This window comes from Sesamum indicum, linkage group LG2 (assembly GCF_000512975.1).
Source record: "Sesamum indicum cultivar Zhongzhi No. 13 linkage group LG2, S_indicum_v1.0, whole genome shotgun sequence".
Classification (NCBI taxonomy): Eukaryota; Viridiplantae; Streptophyta; class Magnoliopsida; order Lamiales; family Pedaliaceae; genus Sesamum; species Sesamum indicum.
Window position 1 is genome coordinate 16242786 of NC_026146.1, and position 21695 is coordinate 16264480.

General features: G+C 34.9%; 4 protein-coding genes across 4 annotated transcripts; 2 read left to right on the plus strand and 2 right to left on the minus strand.

Annotated features, from left to right (window-relative positions):
• On the plus strand, positions 904-5215 carry LOC105156401 (putative late blight resistance protein homolog R1B-17). Its single transcript, XM_011072521.2, has 3 exons — positions 904-1530; positions 2391-4657; positions 4931-5215. Exons 1-2 carry the CDS (start codon positions 1090-1092, stop codon positions 4626-4628), a joined length of 2679 nt encoding a protein of 892 aa, XP_011070823.1. The 5' UTR covers positions 904-1089; the 3' UTR covers positions 4629-4657; positions 4931-5215.
• On the plus strand, positions 6248-7248 carry LOC105156403. The gene is made up of 2 exons (XM_011072523.2): positions 6248-6793; positions 6886-7248. Exons 1-2 carry the CDS (start codon positions 6400-6402, stop codon positions 6939-6941), a joined length of 450 nt encoding a protein of 149 aa, XP_011070825.1. The 5' UTR covers positions 6248-6399; the 3' UTR covers positions 6942-7248.
• On the minus strand, positions 7151-11547 carry LOC105156402 (transcription factor HBP-1b(c38)-like). Its single transcript, XM_020699262.1, has 11 exons — positions 11132-11547; positions 10855-10955; positions 10666-10736; positions 10381-10578; positions 9753-9830; positions 9609-9668; positions 9318-9395; positions 8908-8965; positions 8147-8418; positions 7816-8061; positions 7151-7718 (listed from the first exon to the last, which is right to left on the minus strand). The coding sequence occupies exons 1-11, from the start codon at positions 11194-11196 to the stop codon at positions 7572-7574; spliced, it is 1374 nt and encodes a 457-aa protein (XP_020554921.1). The 5' UTR covers positions 11197-11547; the 3' UTR covers positions 7151-7571.
• Positions 17000-21236, minus strand: LOC105156404 (CTL-like protein DDB_G0274487). Its single transcript, XM_011072524.2, has 7 exons — positions 20888-21236; positions 19742-20193; positions 19326-19509; positions 18987-19211; positions 18734-18850; positions 17719-17952; positions 17000-17359 (listed from the first exon to the last, which is right to left on the minus strand). The coding sequence occupies exons 1-7, from the start codon at positions 20954-20956 to the stop codon at positions 17153-17155; spliced, it is 1488 nt and encodes a 495-aa protein (XP_011070826.1). The 5' UTR covers positions 20957-21236; the 3' UTR covers positions 17000-17152.

The following is a 21695-nucleotide window of genomic DNA, read 5'->3' on the forward strand; positions in this document are numbered from 1 at the left end:
ACATCAGAGGTTATGGGTTCGAATCTCACTTTATGCATGGAGTGTTGTTTCTACTGAATTGTATGCGTTGCTGCGTTGGTTTGATTTACTATATTTGATATTATTGATCATAATATAACTGTAATAATAGTTTGTTAAATATTGATATCCGAACATGAATAATCGTAAATCAATTTATTTCAATTAATAATAATTCATCACTATTACTTAAAAAAAAAACTAAGAAATACCTTTTTATTATTTAAAATTTTTAAATACTTTCTCAAATAAAAAATAATTACCCAATTTCGAAATAATGAAATAGACATTACTATTAGTTCATAAAAATACTTTAATTTTTTAAAAAAAATATAATTTATAATTTAAAATAATACTTTGATTAGTACCACCAAAATTAGATGAAAACATAACAAAAGCTACTGGAACAGACTTATAAACCTTAAATTCAAAGGTATTTATAATTTTTCAAATAACAAAAGAAAGTATTGTACTTTTGATATCATAGTTTACGAGTTTAACACATTTTATCTCATAATGTAAAAAGTTATAGCATTTTAGATTCCATAAAATAAAAAATTATGGCACATTTGGTCCATAAGTTAAAAAGCTATAGCATTTTTGTCCCAAATGCTATAATTTATTAAACATGCTATTTTTATAAAATATGAGACCAAAAATATAATGTCTTCTATTGTATGATACAAAAAATGTAGTTTTTCCTAAACAAAAAAGGTATTGTAATTATGATATATATATACGGGAGGTGTAAGTTGTAATTTAGCCTTTTAATGTTTGGCAAAAATTAATAATTAATGGGTATTTAATTTGTCCATTCGCTTTTCTTTTCTTTTTTCTTAAAGAAAAATATTGTGAATTAATTTAAAATAGAATTAGGAAAAATAGATATTTTCAAGTATTCTTGCTGATCGCTGATGGAGAGGAATGAAGACAGCTGAAGAAGACCCAGTTTAGTAATCGGGTCAACTCTCCAAAAACTTCAATCCCAAATTCCCATTCCATTGTCTGAAACTCCAGCATGTAGAAGTTCCGGGGAACAATAAGTGTTTGAAGAAGAGCCGCTGAGATACGATGGCGGACGCCGCTGTCGAATTTCTACTGGAGAACCTCAAGCAGCTGCTTCTCTACAACGCCAACCTGATTCTCGACATCAAGGTCCAGGTTGAGTTCCTGTACAACGATCTCAGCTTGTTCAAAGCTTTCCTCAAGGACTCCACGGAGAAGCGCAGCAAGCATGAGACTTTGAAGGAACTGGTGAAGCAGATCAGAGACGTGGTTTACGAGGCTGAAGATGCCATTGATACGTTTGTGGCCCACGCGGCTGTGCACAAGGCCCGGAAGCATATCGAGAAAGCTTTCCACATATTCGATTATCCGGCGAAGCTCCGGAGCGTGGCCAAGGATATTGAGCAGATCAGGGCAAAGGTGAAGGATATTTATGAGAACAAGAAGTTTGGGTTTGAAGCTCTCCACGTTGGTGATGGAGCTGACAGAGGAACTAAAGAGAAAAAGGTAAAGCAAAAAGTTTTAATAGAGGCCTTGCCTTTCTCTTTGCTATCTACTGTCAAGCATGGAGCTAGTTGTGTTTGATTTTTCAATGTTGCATCTGGATTTTTTAAGTCTGATGATGGTTTACTAAGTTTAGATTTTTGAGATCATGTCATATGTTTGTGTATATCAACACATAGATATCTTCAAATGGTATTTTTGAGCATAGTAGAAGTTTTGTTGGTCATCATGCAAAGTCAACTGCGTGAACCAATAAAGCATGATGGAATACACTTGTTCTGGTACCGTTATCTTTCCGGAGGACTCTAAGTTCTTTGTTTAACTGTAGTGTTGAAAAATCTGATTATCTTACAATCTTTTTGGAGGAGACAACAGTATTTTCATGTGTCCCGGAACAAGAACTTCGACTTAACATCTACTGCTGCTCCTGTGGCTGCCACTCGACATTCACTAAGACATGTTCTTTTCTAACTGAACACTGGGGAAATTATTTTCATGCACAAGATTTTGATAAAGATATTGATCATTTGCTGATAAACATTTGAGGTCTACTTGTAGGGTTTTACTCACCTATTGTCATCCATTGCCATGAGAATGTTGGTAATCAGTTTTATGTTTTCGTTCCTCATTCGATATTCAGATTAAAGCTCAGTTAAGCTCTTGTCTTCAGTATACCAAAGTCTTATTGGACGCCCCTTGAGTTTCCTTGTGAACGATTTTGACATATTTAGAGTATTGGAGATGAACATTGAAATACATCAGGACTGTTGTGCTCTGAAGTTTACATTATTCATCTTATATTATATATGCATTATCTTGTCATTTTCATTTCATGGTCTAAGTTTTTCTTCACTATGATGCAGCCTCCTATAGTTGAAGAAGACAATGTTGTGGGTTTTGAAGATGAGGCAGAAAAAGTGATCAATCTTCTCACTGGAGGATCTGATGAACTAGAAGTTATCTCAATTGTTGGGATGCCTGGCCTTGGTAAGACAACACTGGCTAAAATGATTTATCGTGATCCCAAAATTGAATATGAGTTCTATAGTCGTGCATGGATTTATATTTCTCAAGATTATAGCAGAAAGGAAGTCTTCCTTAATATTCTGAGTAATTTCACCCAACTTACTGATTCCATGTATAAGATGAATGATGAAAATTTGGCTAAAGAGCTCTGTAGAATTTTGGAGAAAGGAAAATATTTGATCGTCATGGATGATGTTTGGAGCGAAGAGGCCTGGAATGATCTCAAGGTTGCCTTCCCTAAGAACAACAAGCGGAGTAGAATATTGATAACTAGTCGTATTAAGAGAGTTGCTAGGCATGCTAATCCCAGCAGGGAACCTCATAATTTGCGTTTTCTAACGCCTGATGAGAGTTGGAGGTTACTCCAAAGAAGGGCACTAGGTGCAGAGAACTGCCCGGAGGAGTTAGTTAAAGACGGAAAGCATATAGCCAATGAATGTCGTGGGCTACCACTTGCAATAGTGGTAATTGGAGGGATTCTGCTACAAAAAGGAACAGACTGGTGGGAGCAAGTTGCTAAAAGTGTTGATGCATATATTGCCATGGACCAGGAGAAACGTATGGACAATTTTATAGCTCTAAGTTACAATCACCTACCTTACCATTTAAAAGCATGCTTTATCTACTTCGGGATGTTCCCTGAAGACTGTGAGATTCCAGTGTGGAAACTGGTTCGCTTGTGGATTGCTGAGGGGTTCATACAGCAGAAGGAGGAAATGAGCTTGGAGGACATTGGAGAGGAGTACTTAGAGGATCTTGTCAACAGGAATTTAGTGATGGTAGGACTGTACAGATCAAATGGTAAAATTAAAACATGCCGTATTCATGACATGCTGCATGAATTTTGCACGAAGGAAGCGAAAGAAGAGAACTTTTTCCAAGAAATTAAGAATTTTGATCAATGTACCTACATGTCTTCCAACCCTGCCTTAGAAAGGTACCGTCGCCTTTGCATTCATTCCCGTGTTTTGAACTACATTTCCACAAAACCAGTTGGTCCACGTGTTCGTTCCTTCTTGTGTTTCTCCAATGAGGAAACAATCTTACAAGCAGAGCACATTTCATCCATCCCTGGAGCATTTAAACTGCTTAGAGTATTAGATGCTAAATCTATCATTTTCACGCGTTTCCCAACTGATCTTACTCAACTGGTTCATTTGAGGTATATTGTTCTTTCTAGTAATTTCAAGGTTCTACCTGTGGCCTTCTCCTCCCTCTGGAATATTCAAACTCTTGTCATTGTAACATCTTCACGTACCCTTGAAATTAAAGCAGACATATGGAAGATGATTCAGTTAAGACACTTAAAAACAAATGCATCCACAGCTTTGCCAGGTCCTCTTTCCAAATCAAGAAAAAGTAAAGATGATGCTCTGATGATTGGGAGCCTACAAACACTTTCGACTGTATCACCTGAAAGTTGCACGGAAGATGTGTTTGCTCGGGCTCCTAACCTGAAAGTTTTGGGCATTCGTGGTCAGTTGGCTAAACTTCTGGAAAACAAGAGCGGAAGTATGTTGTTTGATAGTTTGGGGAAATTGAGTCATCTTGAAAATTTAAAGCTACTGAACGATGTATTTCCTCGCCCACCTTCTGAAGGAAAATTGACTAACCTTCCGCAGAGGTATAAATTTCCTCCAAAGCTGAAGAAACTTACTTTATCGGATACCTTACTTGATTGGAATGACATGTCGACCCTGGGAATGTTGGAAAACCTTGAAATCCTTAAATTGAAAGATAATGCATTCAAAGGGGAGTGGTGGCAGCCGGAGGATGGGGGTTTCCGAGCTCTCAGAATTTTGCATATTGGAAGGAGTGACTTAGTTTCTTGGAATGCTTCGGCTCGTCACTTTCCCAGACTTAAACATCTTTTTATTAAACATTGCAGTAGCCTTGAAGCACTCCCATCAGGTTTTGCAGATATTTCAAGCCTCCAGCTAGTGGAACTCTACTGCACCACCAGATCAGCAGCTGCTTCTGCTAGAATAATTCAGGAGAAGAAAAAACAGATGCAAGTCGAGCAAAGCACAAGAGGCACCGGATTTAAGCTGTCTATTTATCCCCCAGATCAATAATCTGAGCTCCAGCATTTCTAGTCTGACAGGTAATTGAAGCTTTTTTCAGCTGATTTATACGCCTAATGAAGCCAGGACCTTCTATGAATCTTAGCCGTGTTCATTCTCTGTCTCCTCTGCCTTTAATTAGTAATGATATGTGAAGAACAAATCAGTACAGGACTTTCGTTTGATGCCCAGAATTAAATCATTTTAGTAAATTGACGATGTCTATCGTAATTCTTCGTTACTTTTGGCTCATAGGATAACACTCTTACGAAATTAGCATGTTTATAGTATTATTGACTTTTGGAGTTGTGCAGGTGGGATTTTCAACAACCGGAAATGCCAAAGATGTGAAAAAAATGGAATTAGATGGTGGAGCATTGCTCAGTCTTGTTGCACCTGCCAGAAAGAAAGAAACTTTGTACTTCATTTGTTGTTGTCTTGGGCTGCACAACATCCACATTTTCTGTCATCCAACGTGCTCAACTTGTGTCTACCACTGTGTTTTTTGTATTCGAAATTGCCCCTCTGTTTTGTGATACTTGTGAGTTACTTCAATAATGAAATTTCATGAATATTCAGTACAAAGATTTGTGTTGTCATGTGTGATTTCACTAGCCTTCTCTATTTTGCCAAGAACTGCACATTCGATCAGGATTAGGTTTTGATAAGGTTGTTCAAAATACAACACGTATTGTTCATGTCTGATTTATACACATATGTATGACTACGAAGGTAGAGGTTAGTACAACACGAACTTACCATTGTTTCTCTCTCATATTTAGGACTTCTCCTCCAATCAAGATACAGTAGAAAGAGTGCAAAATTCTGACTAAAAGTTCTTCCTGTCGGAAAAGAAACTTCTAATCAGCAGGGTTCGGATTCAAGAATTTGATGGTTTGAAAATTGAAACCAGATGATTTAATCAAGTTGAAAATAGCTGTCAAATTGTTGTTTAATTAGCACTCATACCATCCAAATGTCACTACGAAGCTTGATGACTCGATGGCCTATTTTATTTGTCAACTATAAATTTGGCGCCTATTAACTATGTTTAGTGCATATTATCGTACTATGAAAATTACCTAAAATATGTAGCAGTTGACAATGTTGACTACTCGATTGAAAATGACTTCAGGCCAATTTTTTTGTTTTAGCATCATACCCATTCAATCAATACATTTATATACTAAAATAGTAAACAAAAAATTATATTAATACTCAATTTAACAAATACATCAATACGACTATAAATAAATTATAATAATTCGTATAAAATGAAACAAACATTCAATCAAAGTGAGCACGTACCAACACATCCATAACCTCAAACTTGTTTATGAATCCTCGCTAGGACCGACATAACCTTCTAGTAAAATACATTTAACTTGCCACTTGTAGTACCCTTGTGTTCGAATTTCATTCTGCTGCACCTAAATTTAGAGTAATCCAAGGGTAAAATTGTCTTTCAATCGAGAAGTAATTAAAAGGAGTCAAAGAGAAAGAAATGTGAATGGACTGCAGTCTTCCAGAGGGCTTAAAAGCAATCAACGCGGAATATACCCAAATAAGGCCTTATTGTCCTGGAAAATTCAATGTAAGAAAAACTGATACACGAACATTAACTATGAGCACTAAAATCCAAACACAGGCATATATTCTTTGCATTTGCTGCCACTTGACAGCCTCTTACAAGACCATTTCCAATGCATGCCCTTCAACATTGACCACAATCAAAGTAACCTCTTCCCTTGTCCGGCCTTTAACTATATAAGATCAGACAGATATGCCATTGCCAGCATCAAGCATCAGTTCCCAGTTCCTCCACAATATGGATTTTCGTGGCTACCTACGACAAGAAAAGCACACAACAAAGGTTTACTCGTCCGACCAATACCTTGAAGAGGACGATGATGTTTTCTATGATGAATTAAGGAAGCAAGTCTTGCAGTTGACAGCTGAAGATGATGAAGATGCATATGAGAACAACATTCTACAAGGCCGAAAACAAGGCCTGCATACCGGACCGTGTAGTGTTCGACTGCCTAGATGCTATTACAATTGGCCAGGGAATAAGGAGGATTGTGCTGCAGCACCTGCGTGGATGTTGAACTTGTGGAGAAGTGGAAATGGGACAGGAGTTTTCATACCACAAACTGTTCAAAGGAAAAATAGATCAAGTATGTTGTTCTTACATATTAAATATTTGTGGTTTACAGATTACTTTACATGTTCTGTTATTGACAAGTCTGTTCTTGGGATATGGCTGAAGGGAGGAAGAAGAACGAGAAAGGAAGAACATACAAGAGGGTGGAGAAGACAAACTGAGCATCACCCTTAAAGTTTTGTCATATTACAAAAAGATATCCTCGATTTAAAGGCTAGAGTATCCCCTTCACTCGTAGTTTACGTTATAGGTCTTAAAATTGAATGGCAGAGAGGAAGTTGCAGGGGGTGCTTGTGTAACTTTTTAAAATTGAAGGAACTTCTGTGTAAGACACTCAAACTACAATGGGTGTCTATGTAATTATTGGGTCTTTTTTTTTTTTTTTTATTTCAACAAAGGATGTGAATATTTTATTCACTGTTCAGCTAATGTAAATGCATGTAAATGAAATATCTGTGGTAGCACTGATCTTGGAAGTTTGTATTAATGTGTAAGCGCATTAATGGGATGGTGTTAGTTTTGGTATGCCATAAAAGGTTGAACAGGAATTTCTGGTAGTAATACTACAACCTAAAATCAACTCCTTTTCAGGGGTGATTGTTATCATATAATTCATGACATTTTCTCATAGTGGTAAGAAATTAATTAATTGCCTGTATAAACATTTCCTAGGTACAGCAAAAGATTCACCTAGTACTGTCTCAGAAGGCATACTTACATTGACCCAATTGTCATCAATTTGCATGGGCATCTGGTCATATTAAGACAAATACTGCAGAAAAAGGCTACTGTCATCCTCTCGGACGTGCTAGCCATAAAGAACTCAGAGCTCGGAGCCTCGACTTGTAATCGTTGATGGCAAGAAGAGCACGGGCAGCTTGACGTGCAGTCAAGATTCGTCGCAGTTGTTGTAAGGTTTGCAGTCTGAGAAGGTCAGCCTGTCAAAGAGCAGGCATACTGGCCTTATTACAACTTGTCACAGCTGGCTGCTGCATTCTTGGATGCTAAGATATCATGAAACATTATGGGATATACCTGATGAAGGAAATTCTCGAGTGTTGCTAGTTTGCTCATTGCAGCTGCCATTTGTCCCATGTAATCAGCAACATTTTCAGAACTACGAGGACCAACAGAGCTGGAGGAGAGTGTCTCCACAAGTGATTGTTGTAAAGCTTCCATTCCTTGGGATAAAGCATCCTCAGCTTGTTGGGATGATTGCTGTAGATTAAAAATGCCAACAAGCTGTTGTTCTGTTAACGGCTCGATTTGGTTTCCGAGTACCTGAGATTAAAAAAAGTAGGATTGGGTTGATGAAGCAAGTCTTTCGGTATAACTCAAATAAGTAGTAAATGAAATATTGGACCACCTTGAGAACCTCAGACGAGCGAGATCCCCCCAACCACATCAAACACCTTTCAGCAGGCGATTTCCACACACCGGAGAGAATATGAAATATGTCCGATTTTGCACCTGAGCTCTTGAGCCGGAATATTTCGTCATAATGGGACATCACCCCGTCAACAAGAAGCTGCAATTCACTGTCGGTCACATGAGAATTTACAGCTGTTCTCAGATTGTTAATGAGTCGTTGATGTTCATCCAACCAGCGTGCATAGTCTATGTCGAATGCCATAGATCCTACAGACGTCATCACAAAGTTAACGAAATGGAGCATCGACCATTCATGGATTTATCTCAACTGAAAGGCATTACCATCAAGCACTAAGCTATAGTTTCTATAAGTTTTAAAAAAAAGTAGTAACCCCAAGCACTATATTTGTTTTCATTTTTAAATTATTTTCAAAACAAATCAAAATATACCCAATGTTTATTATCATTTAAAAGCACCTTATCTAGGTATTTTTAATTGTTTAGCATTAATACATACACATATATACACACACATATACATAAATATATATAAAAAAGACATGATTTGACAATGAATAGTAATTTTTGTCTCCCAAAACACAACATTAAACATACAATACTTATTTTAAATGATCTACAAAAACAAATCCAAACATACATACTATCTCTAACACACACTTATTTATTTTTATTTTTCTCTTTCTATCTCCACAAAACACTCAGAAAACGAATCCAAGCACTATGAAGATATCTCACCACTCCCACCCATAGAATGAATCTCATCTCCTGAAAATCCAGATGCAATGGAGATACCCTGCATTTAGGCGCTAAGGAGGGTCAGTTGTTGATGACAAAGTTGCAGATACTAACAAGATAATATTCAGTTAAGTGTTGCAGCTAGACATTGAAACTTATTGCTGTGTTTATTATGACATTATGAGTCCTTAGGACATTGAAAAAACTTCCTTTTAACATTGAAGAGTTCCAGCATTGCACTAAGGAACTTCTATATGCTAACCATTACAATGTTACATAATTTGTTCCGAATGATCACAATAAGGGACAAAGTCCTAAATCAAGACTCGCTTGGGATTAACAAAATCATGGCATGTATCACCATCTTCTAGCTTATAGGTAAGATAATACATTTGATATAGAGAAATCACCTGCTGCCGTGCTCTTTTGATGTCCTGCTCCAGCTGTGCAAGCCTTTTCCCACTGTTCTCGAGCTGTTGAACGTACGCCTACATCCAAATCCAAAACATATTCACTGGGAAATTGTCTATTAATCACTACATCATGGTACCATATTTGATGGACTAGGTGCAAAGTTGTTCCATGTATATCATAAAACTGAAGCAGAGACAAACTCGGTGAAACAATGACTTAATTTCCCAGTATAATCTCTTGTTCACAAAAGATAACATAACAAATTCAGAGAGATTTACAATTGGTACCTTCTTTCTCATTCGACTCTTCTTTGCAGCTTCACGGTTCTGAGCCAGTCTGCGAAGTGCCTGAACCAAAGAGAACAAAAATCACTTGCAGATAACTGAATAGTTCATGAAAGAAGTGAGACAAAAGCTGTAGAAAACAACCACCTTATGATCTCCGATTCTCTGCCTGGTCTGGTCTATAGAATCCACAACTATCAATCTTTGATGATGAACTCCAGTGAACTAAAATGTGTAACCAAATCATAAATATATAACACGGCCAACTGAAAATTGAAGTATAGTTTTTGATCTAATGCAACAAACACAAATAAAAACAACATGGATAGAGATTAAAGGTTTCCCACTATGTTCCATACATTAATGGCCCCAATATTAACGACCTATTCAGAAGAGTACAGTATATGTCCTTTCAGCTGACTCATGAGTTACTTTGGGGACATATAATAACTTCCAGAGAATTCATTATGATAATTTCCGAAACAAGCAGCAAACACCACTCATTTTCCAGATCATGGTTTCTTGTGGACTTGCACAAAGAAAGCAAAGAAATATGCAGTAGAAAACATGGAAAGAAAAGATACAGGAACCTACGGGTCTCTTGCACGGACTAACTATTTAAGCACCTAGAACTAGAAACAAAATTAGTACCTGTAATTAACTACTTGGAATTCATTATTTCACTCAAAATTTTAAGAATCACCAAACATGGGAATTCTTGACAAGAAGAAATTCCAAGAATTGAAGACGGCAAAGACAGTCGAGAAATTAAGACCAGAATTTTGTCATCAGTATCTGTTGAAGTTTCTCTCTGTTGGCTGCGATCTGCTACCACCCCCATATCTCCCCAGTTCTCGATGTTTTCACTTCCATTTGACCCTCCAAACCCCATTGTTCCACCCTTTTGCACCGTACACTGCACTGTGTCTACTCCTCCACCTGATGACCCCATCTCTCCTGAAGGTACCAAACTCTGTAAAACAAACACAGTACTTTCAGAGAAATTAACAACACATTCACACCATCAAATTTAGTCTGAAGATTAAAGGAAAAGACTTACATTGGTGAATCCACCAAACTGGGAGTTATTACACACAACTGAGACATTGCTTGCCTTCATGCCATTGTATACTGAGACAACCATAAGTTTGCAAAATGCCACTATGTTAGAAAGAGAAAGGGGGGAGAGAGAGAGAGAGAAGTAACATATGCCGTGCAATTTAACTCCGCTGAGGGTGAAAAACCTTACTTCTGCTCAAATTAACAGCATCCAAGAATCCAATCCCAGCAGACTGTTCAAGCTCTCCAAGATCCGCAACACGTGCCCCGTTAACCCCACTGTCATCACCCCTACATGCATATACAATAAAACACGTACATCCCTCATAAACACATGCAAGAAAGAAAAGAACACATATAGCTTGACAAACCATAAACAAGAAAACCAGCGACAAAACGACAGCATGCAAACTACACACAATTAAAGAAAGAAACAAGAAACGGAAGTAACTTAATTTTCTGAGCACCTCAGGTTAAAGGGTTGCTGGGAATGGCCATAGACGTCATCAAAGTTGGTGAGAGATGGCTTCATGTTTCCGCTCTATCACACCCTGCACTGCGTGTGTTTGTGGGAGTGGCTAGAAGCAGATCATATCACAGCAGCAGAAGATGGACAGTATAGTGGTGTAAATGGAGGTACGAGATATATTTCTCACCGCTACCGCTGGCCCTGGGGCTTTAAGGATGGATGGATTATTGCAGTAGTCTTTAGCAGCGTGGAGGTCAAGTGCCGAACATAGTGGTATAAGCATACGTATCGGCACACATGTTAGCATCCACAAGTATCAGTGCCATACATGATTCCAAATTTCTGCTTTGGATTTAATTCTAGTGTGTGTGTGTGTGTGTGTAGATTGTATATATTCATGGGGGTGGGGGTCAATGTGAAGGACATGATGATGCTGCAGTGCAGCGCTCCCTCTGTCTCATTCTGTCTAGTTCTTTTCTTTGATTCATTGTCTATTCATTGCTTTATTATTATTTTGTACGTACCACTTACCACTCCCCTCTTCTAATTTATAAATTTGAAGATAGATTTCCATAACATATGATATAATATAATATAATGTTCCCTCCATGTTTATTTTTTTGACTTATATATTTTATACGAAAATGCAACACTGCCAATTTGATGAAATCCTACACCTGCCCATCAAACTTATATCAATCATTTAGAGAACAAATAAAATTGAGATCCTTTGTTCGAATTTATTGAATTGAGGAATATTTATTTTGCTTTATGTATTTTTATTGAAATTTATAATTATATTAATATAATTATATAATTACCGTTTCAAAATAACTGGAGTGAGTGACAAAATTTGGGTGGAGAGCAGAGCAAAAAGGTGCAGTGATGAATAGGGGGTCACTTGGAATGGCCATTGAAAGGTAGGAATATAATTTAATTTTGTTAGGAGAGGAATTCATTGAGAATTAATTATATGCGTAGTGTTTTGCCTTGGAAAGGCCACGTGCAAGTATGTAAGGCTGTTCCCTTCCCCGGCTGCAGGATAAATGCCCTGGGCCAGCACCGTCACCTGCCACCGCACCCCACATGTATCCTCCCTCACGCGCCACCGCCTTCGGGCCGAGATTCCCTTCGGCTATGCTTTTCGAGGGATCATTTCAATTTTTTCACGTCGGAACAAGAAAATATAACCATCATAAATTTATAACGTGTTTCTCTTGAGATTTTTAAAATGTAATTCAGAATTTAAAATTATGTCACAACTAACGTACACCACCTGACTTGATTGGTAGAATGAAACAAGAATTATTTGGTAGGCAAGCACAAGTAGAAATAGGTATCTTAATTAGCATATATTTTTATATTGTGTATATTTATACTTTGTAGACTAGACAGCTTTGCCCAAATCAAAAAAGAAAAAAGAAAAAAAAAAGAAAATCTCAAAAAAGGGTATTTTAGGAAAATAAATACAATTGAGTGGAGGGGTGGCAATTAGACCCGTACCCAACCGGACCCGTCCCTAATGGGGTGGGTTCGGATCTAAAAAATATTAGCAGGGGTGGATAACGGGTCCTAAAAATTAGGACCAACCCGGGTCCAGGGCGGGTCTCGGATTCATAGAGACCTGCCCCGAACTCGACCCGATAATATAATATATATATATATATTACTTTGGAAGTATTAATGTGTTCTCGTTGTTGGTTGTTGAATGAGGTAAATGGTAAGTAAAATTTTAATTATATATTTTTTTACTTTATTTTGGTAGAATAAATATTAATAAAATATTATATCTTTTATTTGTATATTGTTAGGTATTTGTTCAACAGTTGAAAAGTTGAAAAATTGATAAATTTATCTAACAATTCTTGACGAGAAAGAAGATGAATGATGATGTTGTATTTATTTTTATTTGAGAATTTATTTTTGGACTTGAATATTTGAGAAACAAATTTATTTATAATTGAGATATTGAATTTTTTTTCTATATTTGTACAATAAATAAAAAATAAAAATATAACCAGGTCCATCAGGTTAGACCCTCCCCTACAGGTTTTATACCAAGACAGGTCCCGGGTTCGTTCCGAAGTTGGCAAAGCGGGTCTCGAGTCCATCCAAACCGGCCCCGAACACGCCCCGTTGTCACCCCTAATCGAGTGTGCCAAATATTTGTATATCTCAAACCAGCTTATTTGCCAATTAATCTGCAAAAAATATCCATCAAATTAAATGAATGTGACCTAAAAAGTTTAATCAATCACCAAGAGGCATGGCTAAGATTTACTACAGTTATAATAAATACTCCATTGTTATTTGAAAAATTATAAATACTCTAACAATACCTCTTGTGACAGCTCGCTGTAGAGAATATTTGTCAAAATATTTGAATTTTAAGATCGTTTTTGTAATTTTTCAAAAAACGATGAGGTATTTGTAACTAAAACAAATTTCAGTGGAGCCTCTTATAATTTACCTTTGTATATAATAAAGGATAAGTTACATTAATAATTTAAATTCGGGTTAATTACACAATTACCTTTCAACTTCTATAAATAATTATAAATACATCTCTTAAACGCGTGTTGATGTAATTTAACTTTGGGGCATATTTGTAAGTTCTAGCTCCCAAACAGATGTTTTTGTCAAGGTTTTAAAACCCAGCCCGGGACAAACGGTCAAACCGTCTGAACCGCCAATCGGATCTCAAAAAGAGCTGATTGAAACAAAAAAAAAAAAAAAACAGATGAGCCAAAAAATTGCTTTTTTTTTTTCATGAAAACTATTCAACTCAATGGTTCAACAGGTGAACCATGTAACCGATACTGGGTTGATTGAACCGATCGAGTCAACAATAAAGTGAAAATGCATTATAAAATTTTTAAATTTGCTTCTCAAAAATATATTATTTCTGTTAAATACCCTAATTTTATATTATTTCTGAAAAGATAATAGATTATTTCTGAAAATGTGCATTATTTATGTTAAACTGAGATAATTTTTATTAAGTTTAATTATTTTATGTTATTTCGAAATATAAAATCATAATTTCTCTTCTCAGATCAATTTTGCTATTTCTATTAGATTATAACTGATAATTTAGTGTATCTGATTTTCTGTTAAATTTAAAAGTGTATAGTATTATTTTGTATTTGATCTTTATAAGTTTGTTTTTAAATTTATTTTATTATATTCTATACCCTATTGAACTATTAATGTCAAAGAAAAATAGTGAATTATTTTTTTCTAAAAAAAGAGAGGTTAAGTATATTAATATTATTTTTAAAATATTAATAGTTATTTATGACATAAAAATGATGTCACTAGTCCGATTTGGTCCAACAGTTGAACCAGTGACCCGTATTCCACTTAATTTTTTAGTTCGAGAAATTATTTGGGTTTTAAAATATTGGTCTCAGTAAATCATAATTACAACTTTAAAAAGTGTATTTGAGCAGGTGGTTTTTACGTAATTAAATCTAGTGTTAAAAGATATGTAATTTATCTAAAAAATAAATTGACCTTTCATATTGGACATTTATTGATATAAAAAAAACATTTAATTGGTCTAAATATAATACTATAGTTCAAATATTTATTTAGTTCAACTATAAAAGTTTTGTAGATCCAATTTGGCTGACAATTGTATAATTGATTATGAGATGATTGATTTTGTAATAATTGGTTTTAGATTAAATAATTATGTATTATGTTTGGATTTATAATTTCAATTTATGCAATTATAAATTGTAGTTAAATTCAAAATTAATTAATCTTGTATTAAGGGTTCTTTTGGTTCAAATAAGATGAAAATGGGAGGGAAAGTGAAAAGACAAGGAGGGAAAGGATAGTAATTTTATTTCAAATTATTTGCTATGATTGAAAAATAAGTAAATCTCAAATAATTTTCTTGTTTAGTACGAAAAAAATAAATAAAAAAGAAAAAAAATATTTTTTATAACTTTACTAATTAACTCGTTCTCTTTATTTTGTATTAGATTATAAACTAAAATAATTTAGCATATAAAAAATTTAAAAACTTTATTAATAAAAGCATTCACCAACAAAAACAAAAATATTTTTTATTAATAAAAATATTCATCAACATAAATATTGGAATTATTTAATTTAAATAAAATAAAAATTACTGTCAATGACCTCAAATAAAGTGTTCCAATTTAAATAAAATGTGTACCTATTTATCATTTTAGCTTTATACTTTCATTTCTCCGCTCACTTTTGGACAACAACGAAATTGAAATCTAAAGGAATTTTATAAACATCTAATTTTACTTTCCTCATTATCCTTTCTAATCAAAGACCAAACTTTTTTTATACATCCATTTTACTTCTATTATTCACTCCAACCAAACAAACTCTAAGTGGTTATGGTAGAATTTAGCGGGTATAATAGATAAATGAATAAAAACATGAAATAAAAAAATTACAAATTATAACTTTAATCCTGACGTGATTTTGATTATTTAGAGGGTGCTTGGCTAAGCTATTGAACTCTTCAGAATATCTTATAATATGTTTGAGTTTATAAGTTCTAAATATTTATTTAGTTATTTTTTTAAAAAAAATTATAAAATCTCAAAATAAAACGTCTTGGATCTTATAAGCTGTTTAAAAAAAATTAATTTTTCTAACTTTTTTTCTATAACATTCTATAGAAACAAACATATCCCCGTTCATGATTCATACACTCTCACTCACACACACACACACATATACACATTCTAAAATTTAAAGATTTTTTTACTATTAATTATTCTAATATTCAGAAAGGAAAAAAATGTTTCAGTATTTAATAATAAATTATTACAGTTAAATAAAAATAAGTTTGGTATTAATATTATATATACTAAAAAAATATAAGTTGAAGGCATTATAAATAATATGACTAGAAATAGTCATTACATTAACAAAGAAAATATCAATTATATCTCTATATTAATATTCGCTAGCATGTATGTACATATATTATTTTTATTCAAATTTTTTAGTAATAACTCTTCATTTTTCTTGTTATTATAAAAAGATTATCTATAAACTTTTATTTAGAATTAAACTAATGTGTGCTATTTATAAAAGTTTTTTAAACAAAATATGTCAAGTAATAATAACTTATTATTTTATCCAAACGGTTGGGGAGCTTATTTTTAAAATAAGATCCAATATTTTATGAGCTCCTAAAATATGTTACGAAGATATTTTCAAAAAAATTTAGCCAAACACCCTCTTATTTAGCAAGATGGGTCAGGTCAGGTCAGGGAGTTACATGCAGCACAGATGTGGGTAATTTGGAGGGTGAAAAGAGTAGTACTAGGTACCACATTCACATATTTATGTAGCTGCTTCCTCTGCTAAAATTATTGGGTCACAGTATATTACTATAAACTCCTCCCAATTGAAAAATGTATTTCGCAATTTATTACTTTTTTCTTGTTTCGGAACTCTATTTCTAGTGTAGAACTTTTATTTTGAAATTATGTTCAGTTCTATGTTTGCGTTTTTATTTTCAGTTTTTGAAAAATATGTATGTTCAATTTTATATAAGTTTTCATACAAAATAAGAGCATGTTTTCATTAATTAATAAAATTATATTTTATATTAAAAATATGGTGTTAAATCAATGTATTTTCCATAAATATAAGTACTGAAAACTGGGAATGAAAAACACAAGCAAACCAAGTTACCGGAAACAGTGTGGAAATTGATATTGAGGAGCCCCCAGTGCTCAATTGGTCAATTTTTTGTCAATGAAATGTCGTTCTTAACTTTAATGTAATAATTTTTGTCGTACATATTTCTATTTCTTATCCAACCATTTCACCGGCGTGTAATTTCCATTTTCAGAGAGCTACCTGTACAATATTTGTGGGCCTCAATCATTAATATCTGAACTTGGGAATTAATTCTATGTAGAAGAGGACTGACTGGATACAGAGTGGTTAAAAAAAAGAAGCAAAATAGGAGAAAATGTACAAAACAAGTTACATTATGCATCTTCTACATGGTTTAGACTGCTGTTTGTACCTGTTCATCTACTCTATGGGTCAATACTTCTCTGGCCCGAGCGCTTCTGTGCTGTAGGCGTTGGTGTAGTTTTTCCGATAGCTGGGCGAAGAATGCGGAATCCCACCTGTTTATTAAGGAGGGGTCTTCTGCGTAACAAATGTATATAGATGTCACCGCACTCTCCACAACTACCATTGCTAGCCCAACCTGTAATCCAATGGACACCTGTGACTGAGCCAGCAACAGTTTGCAACATCTTTGTGTTCGTATTCTGTTTTACACTGTTCTAGAACACTCTAGTTATACATTTAATTAATGGGCAACCTTCTGTTGGAATTGTACGATTACTCTATCATAATAAGATAAACTTGTGCAACCGTAGACATAGGAGATATTAATTTCTTCACCACCTATTTCTCAGAATCTTGCATTTTCTTTTTCCCTTTATTTCTCTCTTGTTTCCCAGTGCACTATATTTTATTCCAAATTCATAACAGATGCGTCTATAGGTTGAGGTTTGGGGGGTAACAGGGGTTGACAGGGGGTTTGAAATATGAGCTTCTTACCAAGATCATTCCCATCAACATGGCAGTAGAACCGACCATTACTATCCTCTCAGGATGCTTGATCCTGGTCCAAATTGCAGCACATGTTCCAGCTATGAGTCCACCCAAGAGTGTGCCCATGAATAACACAGCACCTGAACAGTCATATGCTATCAGTGCTTCAACACCTGTTGATTGGAATAACTCCCAGGCATCTTTTGCTGAATGATTAAAGCTTTTTCCATAGACAGCAATCTGGATGAAAAAACCACTAGTGTGTTATGCAAATCTGCATCTCCAACCCCCATCAACTTTCACAAGTAAGACGTACATGAAAACAAGAGAAATCAGCAGCTCCAACCCATTGTAAAATCTTACAGGGGGGTGACTGGTATGTAGGAAGGAATTTAGGTGGGAATCAAATAAAAGTAGGAATAAAATGATTTTAGTATGTCTTTCCAATATTTGGTATACCAACGGAATAAGAAAAGAAATTGAATCAAAATTTCCACAATACTCATTTATGTAAACAATATGAAACTTAAAAAATAAAAAATAGAAAAAACTAAACAAAGTCTCATTACATAAGAAATATTATTTCGAAATGTTAAATTAATTATAAATTTATAATATATATATTGGATATTTTCATATATTTAAAGATTTGGATATAACATTTATATATTTTTATATTGATATTCATTGTATTTAATGTCTTTAAAACAATATATAACTTTGTAATTATAATTTTATTAAAAGTTATTTAGCAATATAAAAAATAATCTATTCCAAGTTTATCCAGAATAGCTAAAACCGTGGGTAATAGTGGGGACCCCTAATCCCATACTTGAGGTAATGGGCATTCCCAAGGGAATGAATGAGTTTTTTTAACCTTAAATTATACCAAGCATGTGTTTTGGAATGAGTTTATGATTGCCCATTTCTAATCCTTCTGTCTTATTCTCAAAATTTGAAACCATGATAAAATGACGGGGCAATAAAATGGATGCTGGTGCCATAAAGGTTGAACAAATACCTGCACATAAGCATACTTGTTGAACCAGCGAACCAAAAACTCTACTAGATGAAACAGAAAATCAACACAACAGAGCAGACACTCGTTGCTGCCAATCTTTGACCTTAATCCCCTAATCTGTAACATACACCAGACAAGTTTTCAGTGGTTAGGTGGCACTCAAAGTGAAAATTACACAACATTTTAAGGTGCTTATTCACTGAAGATTATATTACAAATTACTAATACTCGGACCAATTAATCTTGCGCTCACCTCCCACCGTAGTGTTCGTATAGCAGCTGTAAAAAGTGATCCATAGCATATGCTGCCAAAAGATGTAGTCATGGCGTATTGCAAGGAACTCATCACTGGTTTGGGAGGCATTGATGTTGCTTCTCGACCACCATGAATAAGGACAAGAAAAACCATACCCGAAACTACAACATGCACCACATTACAGAGAACTGCACCAGTCCAAAACAAGCTCACACAAAGCACCTGTGCATGCAAGTGACAGCACTATGTTCATGTTCTAAGATGAGTAGTGATAGCAACTATGTTGCAATACTTCCTATGAAACATGATATGCAGAGCAAAAACTTGCCAGCTCACCACAAGAAGCCACCAGCGACCACCATCACCAATGCCTAAAGCCACAACCCCAGCAGCACCGAAAGACCACAGAGCTAGCCATAAAAGCATTACTAGCATAAAAATGCAAGCCACTCTTCTGACCTCGGGAAGGTTCCATACCATCTTCACTGCTCTTTGTAGCACCAGCATAGTAAACGGAAGCCTACGGGAATATGCGAGTCAGAGAAAAGCGAATGGGGCAAAAAGATCATTCTCTCAGATAACTTTTCTCAACAAATCAGGTCTCTGTTTTTCACAAAGCATCTGAAGTCAACTAAAAGATGATGTTAAAAGCTATCGATCATGGTTATTCTAAATCAAGCACTTATTTCACCCATAAACATGATCTAAAATTAAACTCAAATACATCAACCAGAAAAGGTGACAGCACTTACCTGTCGATGACAGATATAACATACAAGAATTGCAATGCAGCACCTATAGCAAATGCAACACCCCAGAAAAACTGCTCGACCCAAAAACACAGCACACTGATGACAGCAAGATATGTAGTCAAAATGTGAACTGAGAACTTCATCATTTGATTTGCCCGTGAACCCAGCAACAACAACCAAGTCCAACCCAGAACTGCTCCAACTCCACTGGCGACAGCATACAATGGCCAGTAGTCTTCAGTTAAACCATCCTTGTTCTCAAGAAACCCCATTGTATACCTATCAATGTTCAACCTATCTGGTTGCTTAAACCTATTTAGCCCAAAAACCCCAAGAACAAAACCTACCACAATCAAATGTGCCAAAAATATGAGCAACCAGAATACATCCCGCCAGTGACGAGACACCATTGGAGAGATTCCCTGAGAAGACGAATGACTCCCGACAATATTCTGCAATTCATTTTTGCAACATGATTCACATAAATGAATAAAAAAAAATCTCTGTTACATAATTATCCTAATTTGTGCCTCCAGCAAGTATTTGATGCACACTAGAAATTCAATATATTATATAGCTTATATCCAAAGTTTTCACCAAGCTTAGATCACAAGTCACCATTTGACCCTACTTTAACAGAGTTGACTTGGATCCACCAAAAGTTTGGTTTTTTATTTAAACTAAACTTAACAAGTGATATCGAAACCATAAACTTCGACAACATTCTCCCACACCAACCCGCTGCTTTCCTTGTTGCAGGCAACAATATGCAGTCCGGCAGTAAGTTAAATTTATAGAGCAAATTCGAACTCTTCCGAGTTTTTAGCGCCTTGGATAATCAGGGAACAGCAAGTCAAAGCATAACTTTCCAAAAGGTTGTAAATTTAATTATTTCATCCAAAGTTTTTAAACGGAGACAAGGTGATCAAAGAACGACCATTTTAGGCGAAACAAAAGCAAAAACAATTAAAAGGAAAAAAAAAAAGACTTTGATCAACTCGCCGATCATCCCAAGAAAGAAAAAAGAAAACGATTTGACCTGCGACGGCACTCGCCAGAAACGCAAGGAAATTGAAATTTCAGCAAACTCTCAAATAATCAAAACTCACGCTCGAAAAGGCACAAAACAGAAGCAACATGTCCTACCGCTTCCGAAGGTCCGACGGCGGAGTCATAGGAGGAAGAAGACGAGGAGGAAGAGCGAGAGTCACTCATTAGGCCACCGCTACAAGCAAAATGCAAACACTAGCGAATACAATGGATCAAGATTTTGTTGGGTAGCGGACATAAGAAATATTTTGCTAGGGTTTAGGAAATTTGACTGCAACAGTAGTCTTGGGGGAGGGAAAATGACAGAGTGATTGAAGAATTTGGGAGTAGAAGAAGAAAAGGAAATTTGGGGGAAAGAAGTGAGAAAAAACGAAACGGCTATCATTTCATGTGAGAATGATGGAGAAAAAATAAAGAGAGGGAGCGAGTTGCCAGGTAGTTGCCACCCTTTTTTTGCGAGGTTCAATTATGGTTGGGGCTATGCTAATCCCCCACGCGCTCTTTTCTTTTAGGGAGATTATCACAGCGCCACCAAATTTAATATCATTATACCTAAATATTTTTAACATTTATTTTATTTCATATAAAAAATCTCTTCATTAATTAAAATATATCAATTCTGTTAATATTAGTAATAAAAAATTACATTTATCTCTAATTGATTTATTATTAACTTATTTCAAAGTAAATAAAATTTTCTAAAGAAACTATCTTTTATAGTCGAATAGGGGTAAATATGAATTTTTATTTAATTTTTTTACGAATACCAACAAATTTGATAAATTTTGAATAGTGAAAGAACCTATTTGTTATATTGAAACAAATGTTAAGGTACTAAATATAATTTACCAGACTACAAAACATCTACATGTAATTATATCAAATTTTGAAAGAAAGCGGTGTA

What these genes read in the sequence shown, in the direction of transcription:
- LOC105156401 (XM_011072521.2), top strand. Translation starts at nt 1,090, where the DNA reads ATGGCGGACGCCGCTGTCGAATTTCTACTGGAGAACCTCAAGCAGCTG. An exon ending in GAGGAACTAAAGAGAAAAAG is followed by an intron (nt 1,531 to 2,390) that starts GTAAAGCAAAAA and finishes ACTATGATGCAG; the next exon opens with CCTCCTATAGTTGAAGAAGA.
- LOC105156403 (XM_011072523.2), top strand. Translation starts at nt 6,400, where the DNA reads ATGCCATTGCCAGCATCAAGCATCAGTTCCCAGTTCCTCCACAATATG. An exon ending in TCAAAGGAAAAATAGATCAA is followed by an intron (nt 6,794 to 6,885) that starts GTATGTTGTTCT and finishes ATATGGCTGAAG; the next exon opens with GGAGGAAGAAGAACGAGAAA.
- LOC105156402 (XM_020699262.1), bottom strand. Translation starts at nt 11,196, where the DNA reads ATGAAGCCATCTCTCACCAACTTTGATGACGTCTATGGCCATTCCCAG. An exon ending in CAGCAACCCTTTAACCTGAG is followed by an intron (nt 10,956 to 11,131) that starts GTGCTCAGAAAA and finishes ATATGCATGTAG; the next exon opens with GGGTGATGACAGTGGGGTTA. An exon ending in ATACTGATGACAAAATTCTG is followed by an intron (nt 9,831 to 10,380) that starts GTCTTAATTTCT and finishes TACACATTTTAG; the next exon opens with TTCACTGGAGTTCATCATCA.
- LOC105156404 (XM_011072524.2), bottom strand. Translation starts at nt 20,956, where the DNA reads ATGAGTGACTCTCGCTCTTCCTCCTCGTCTTCTTCCTCCTATGACTCC. An exon ending in CCGTCGGACCTTCGGAAGCG is followed by an intron (nt 20,194 to 20,887) that starts GTAGGACATGTT and finishes AATGAATTGCAG; the next exon opens with AATATTGTCGGGAGTCATTC. An exon ending in GTCGCTGGTGGCTTCTTGTG is followed by an intron (nt 19,212 to 19,325) that starts GTGAGCTGGCAA and finishes TTGCATGCACAG; the next exon opens with GTGCTTTGTGTGAGCTTGTT.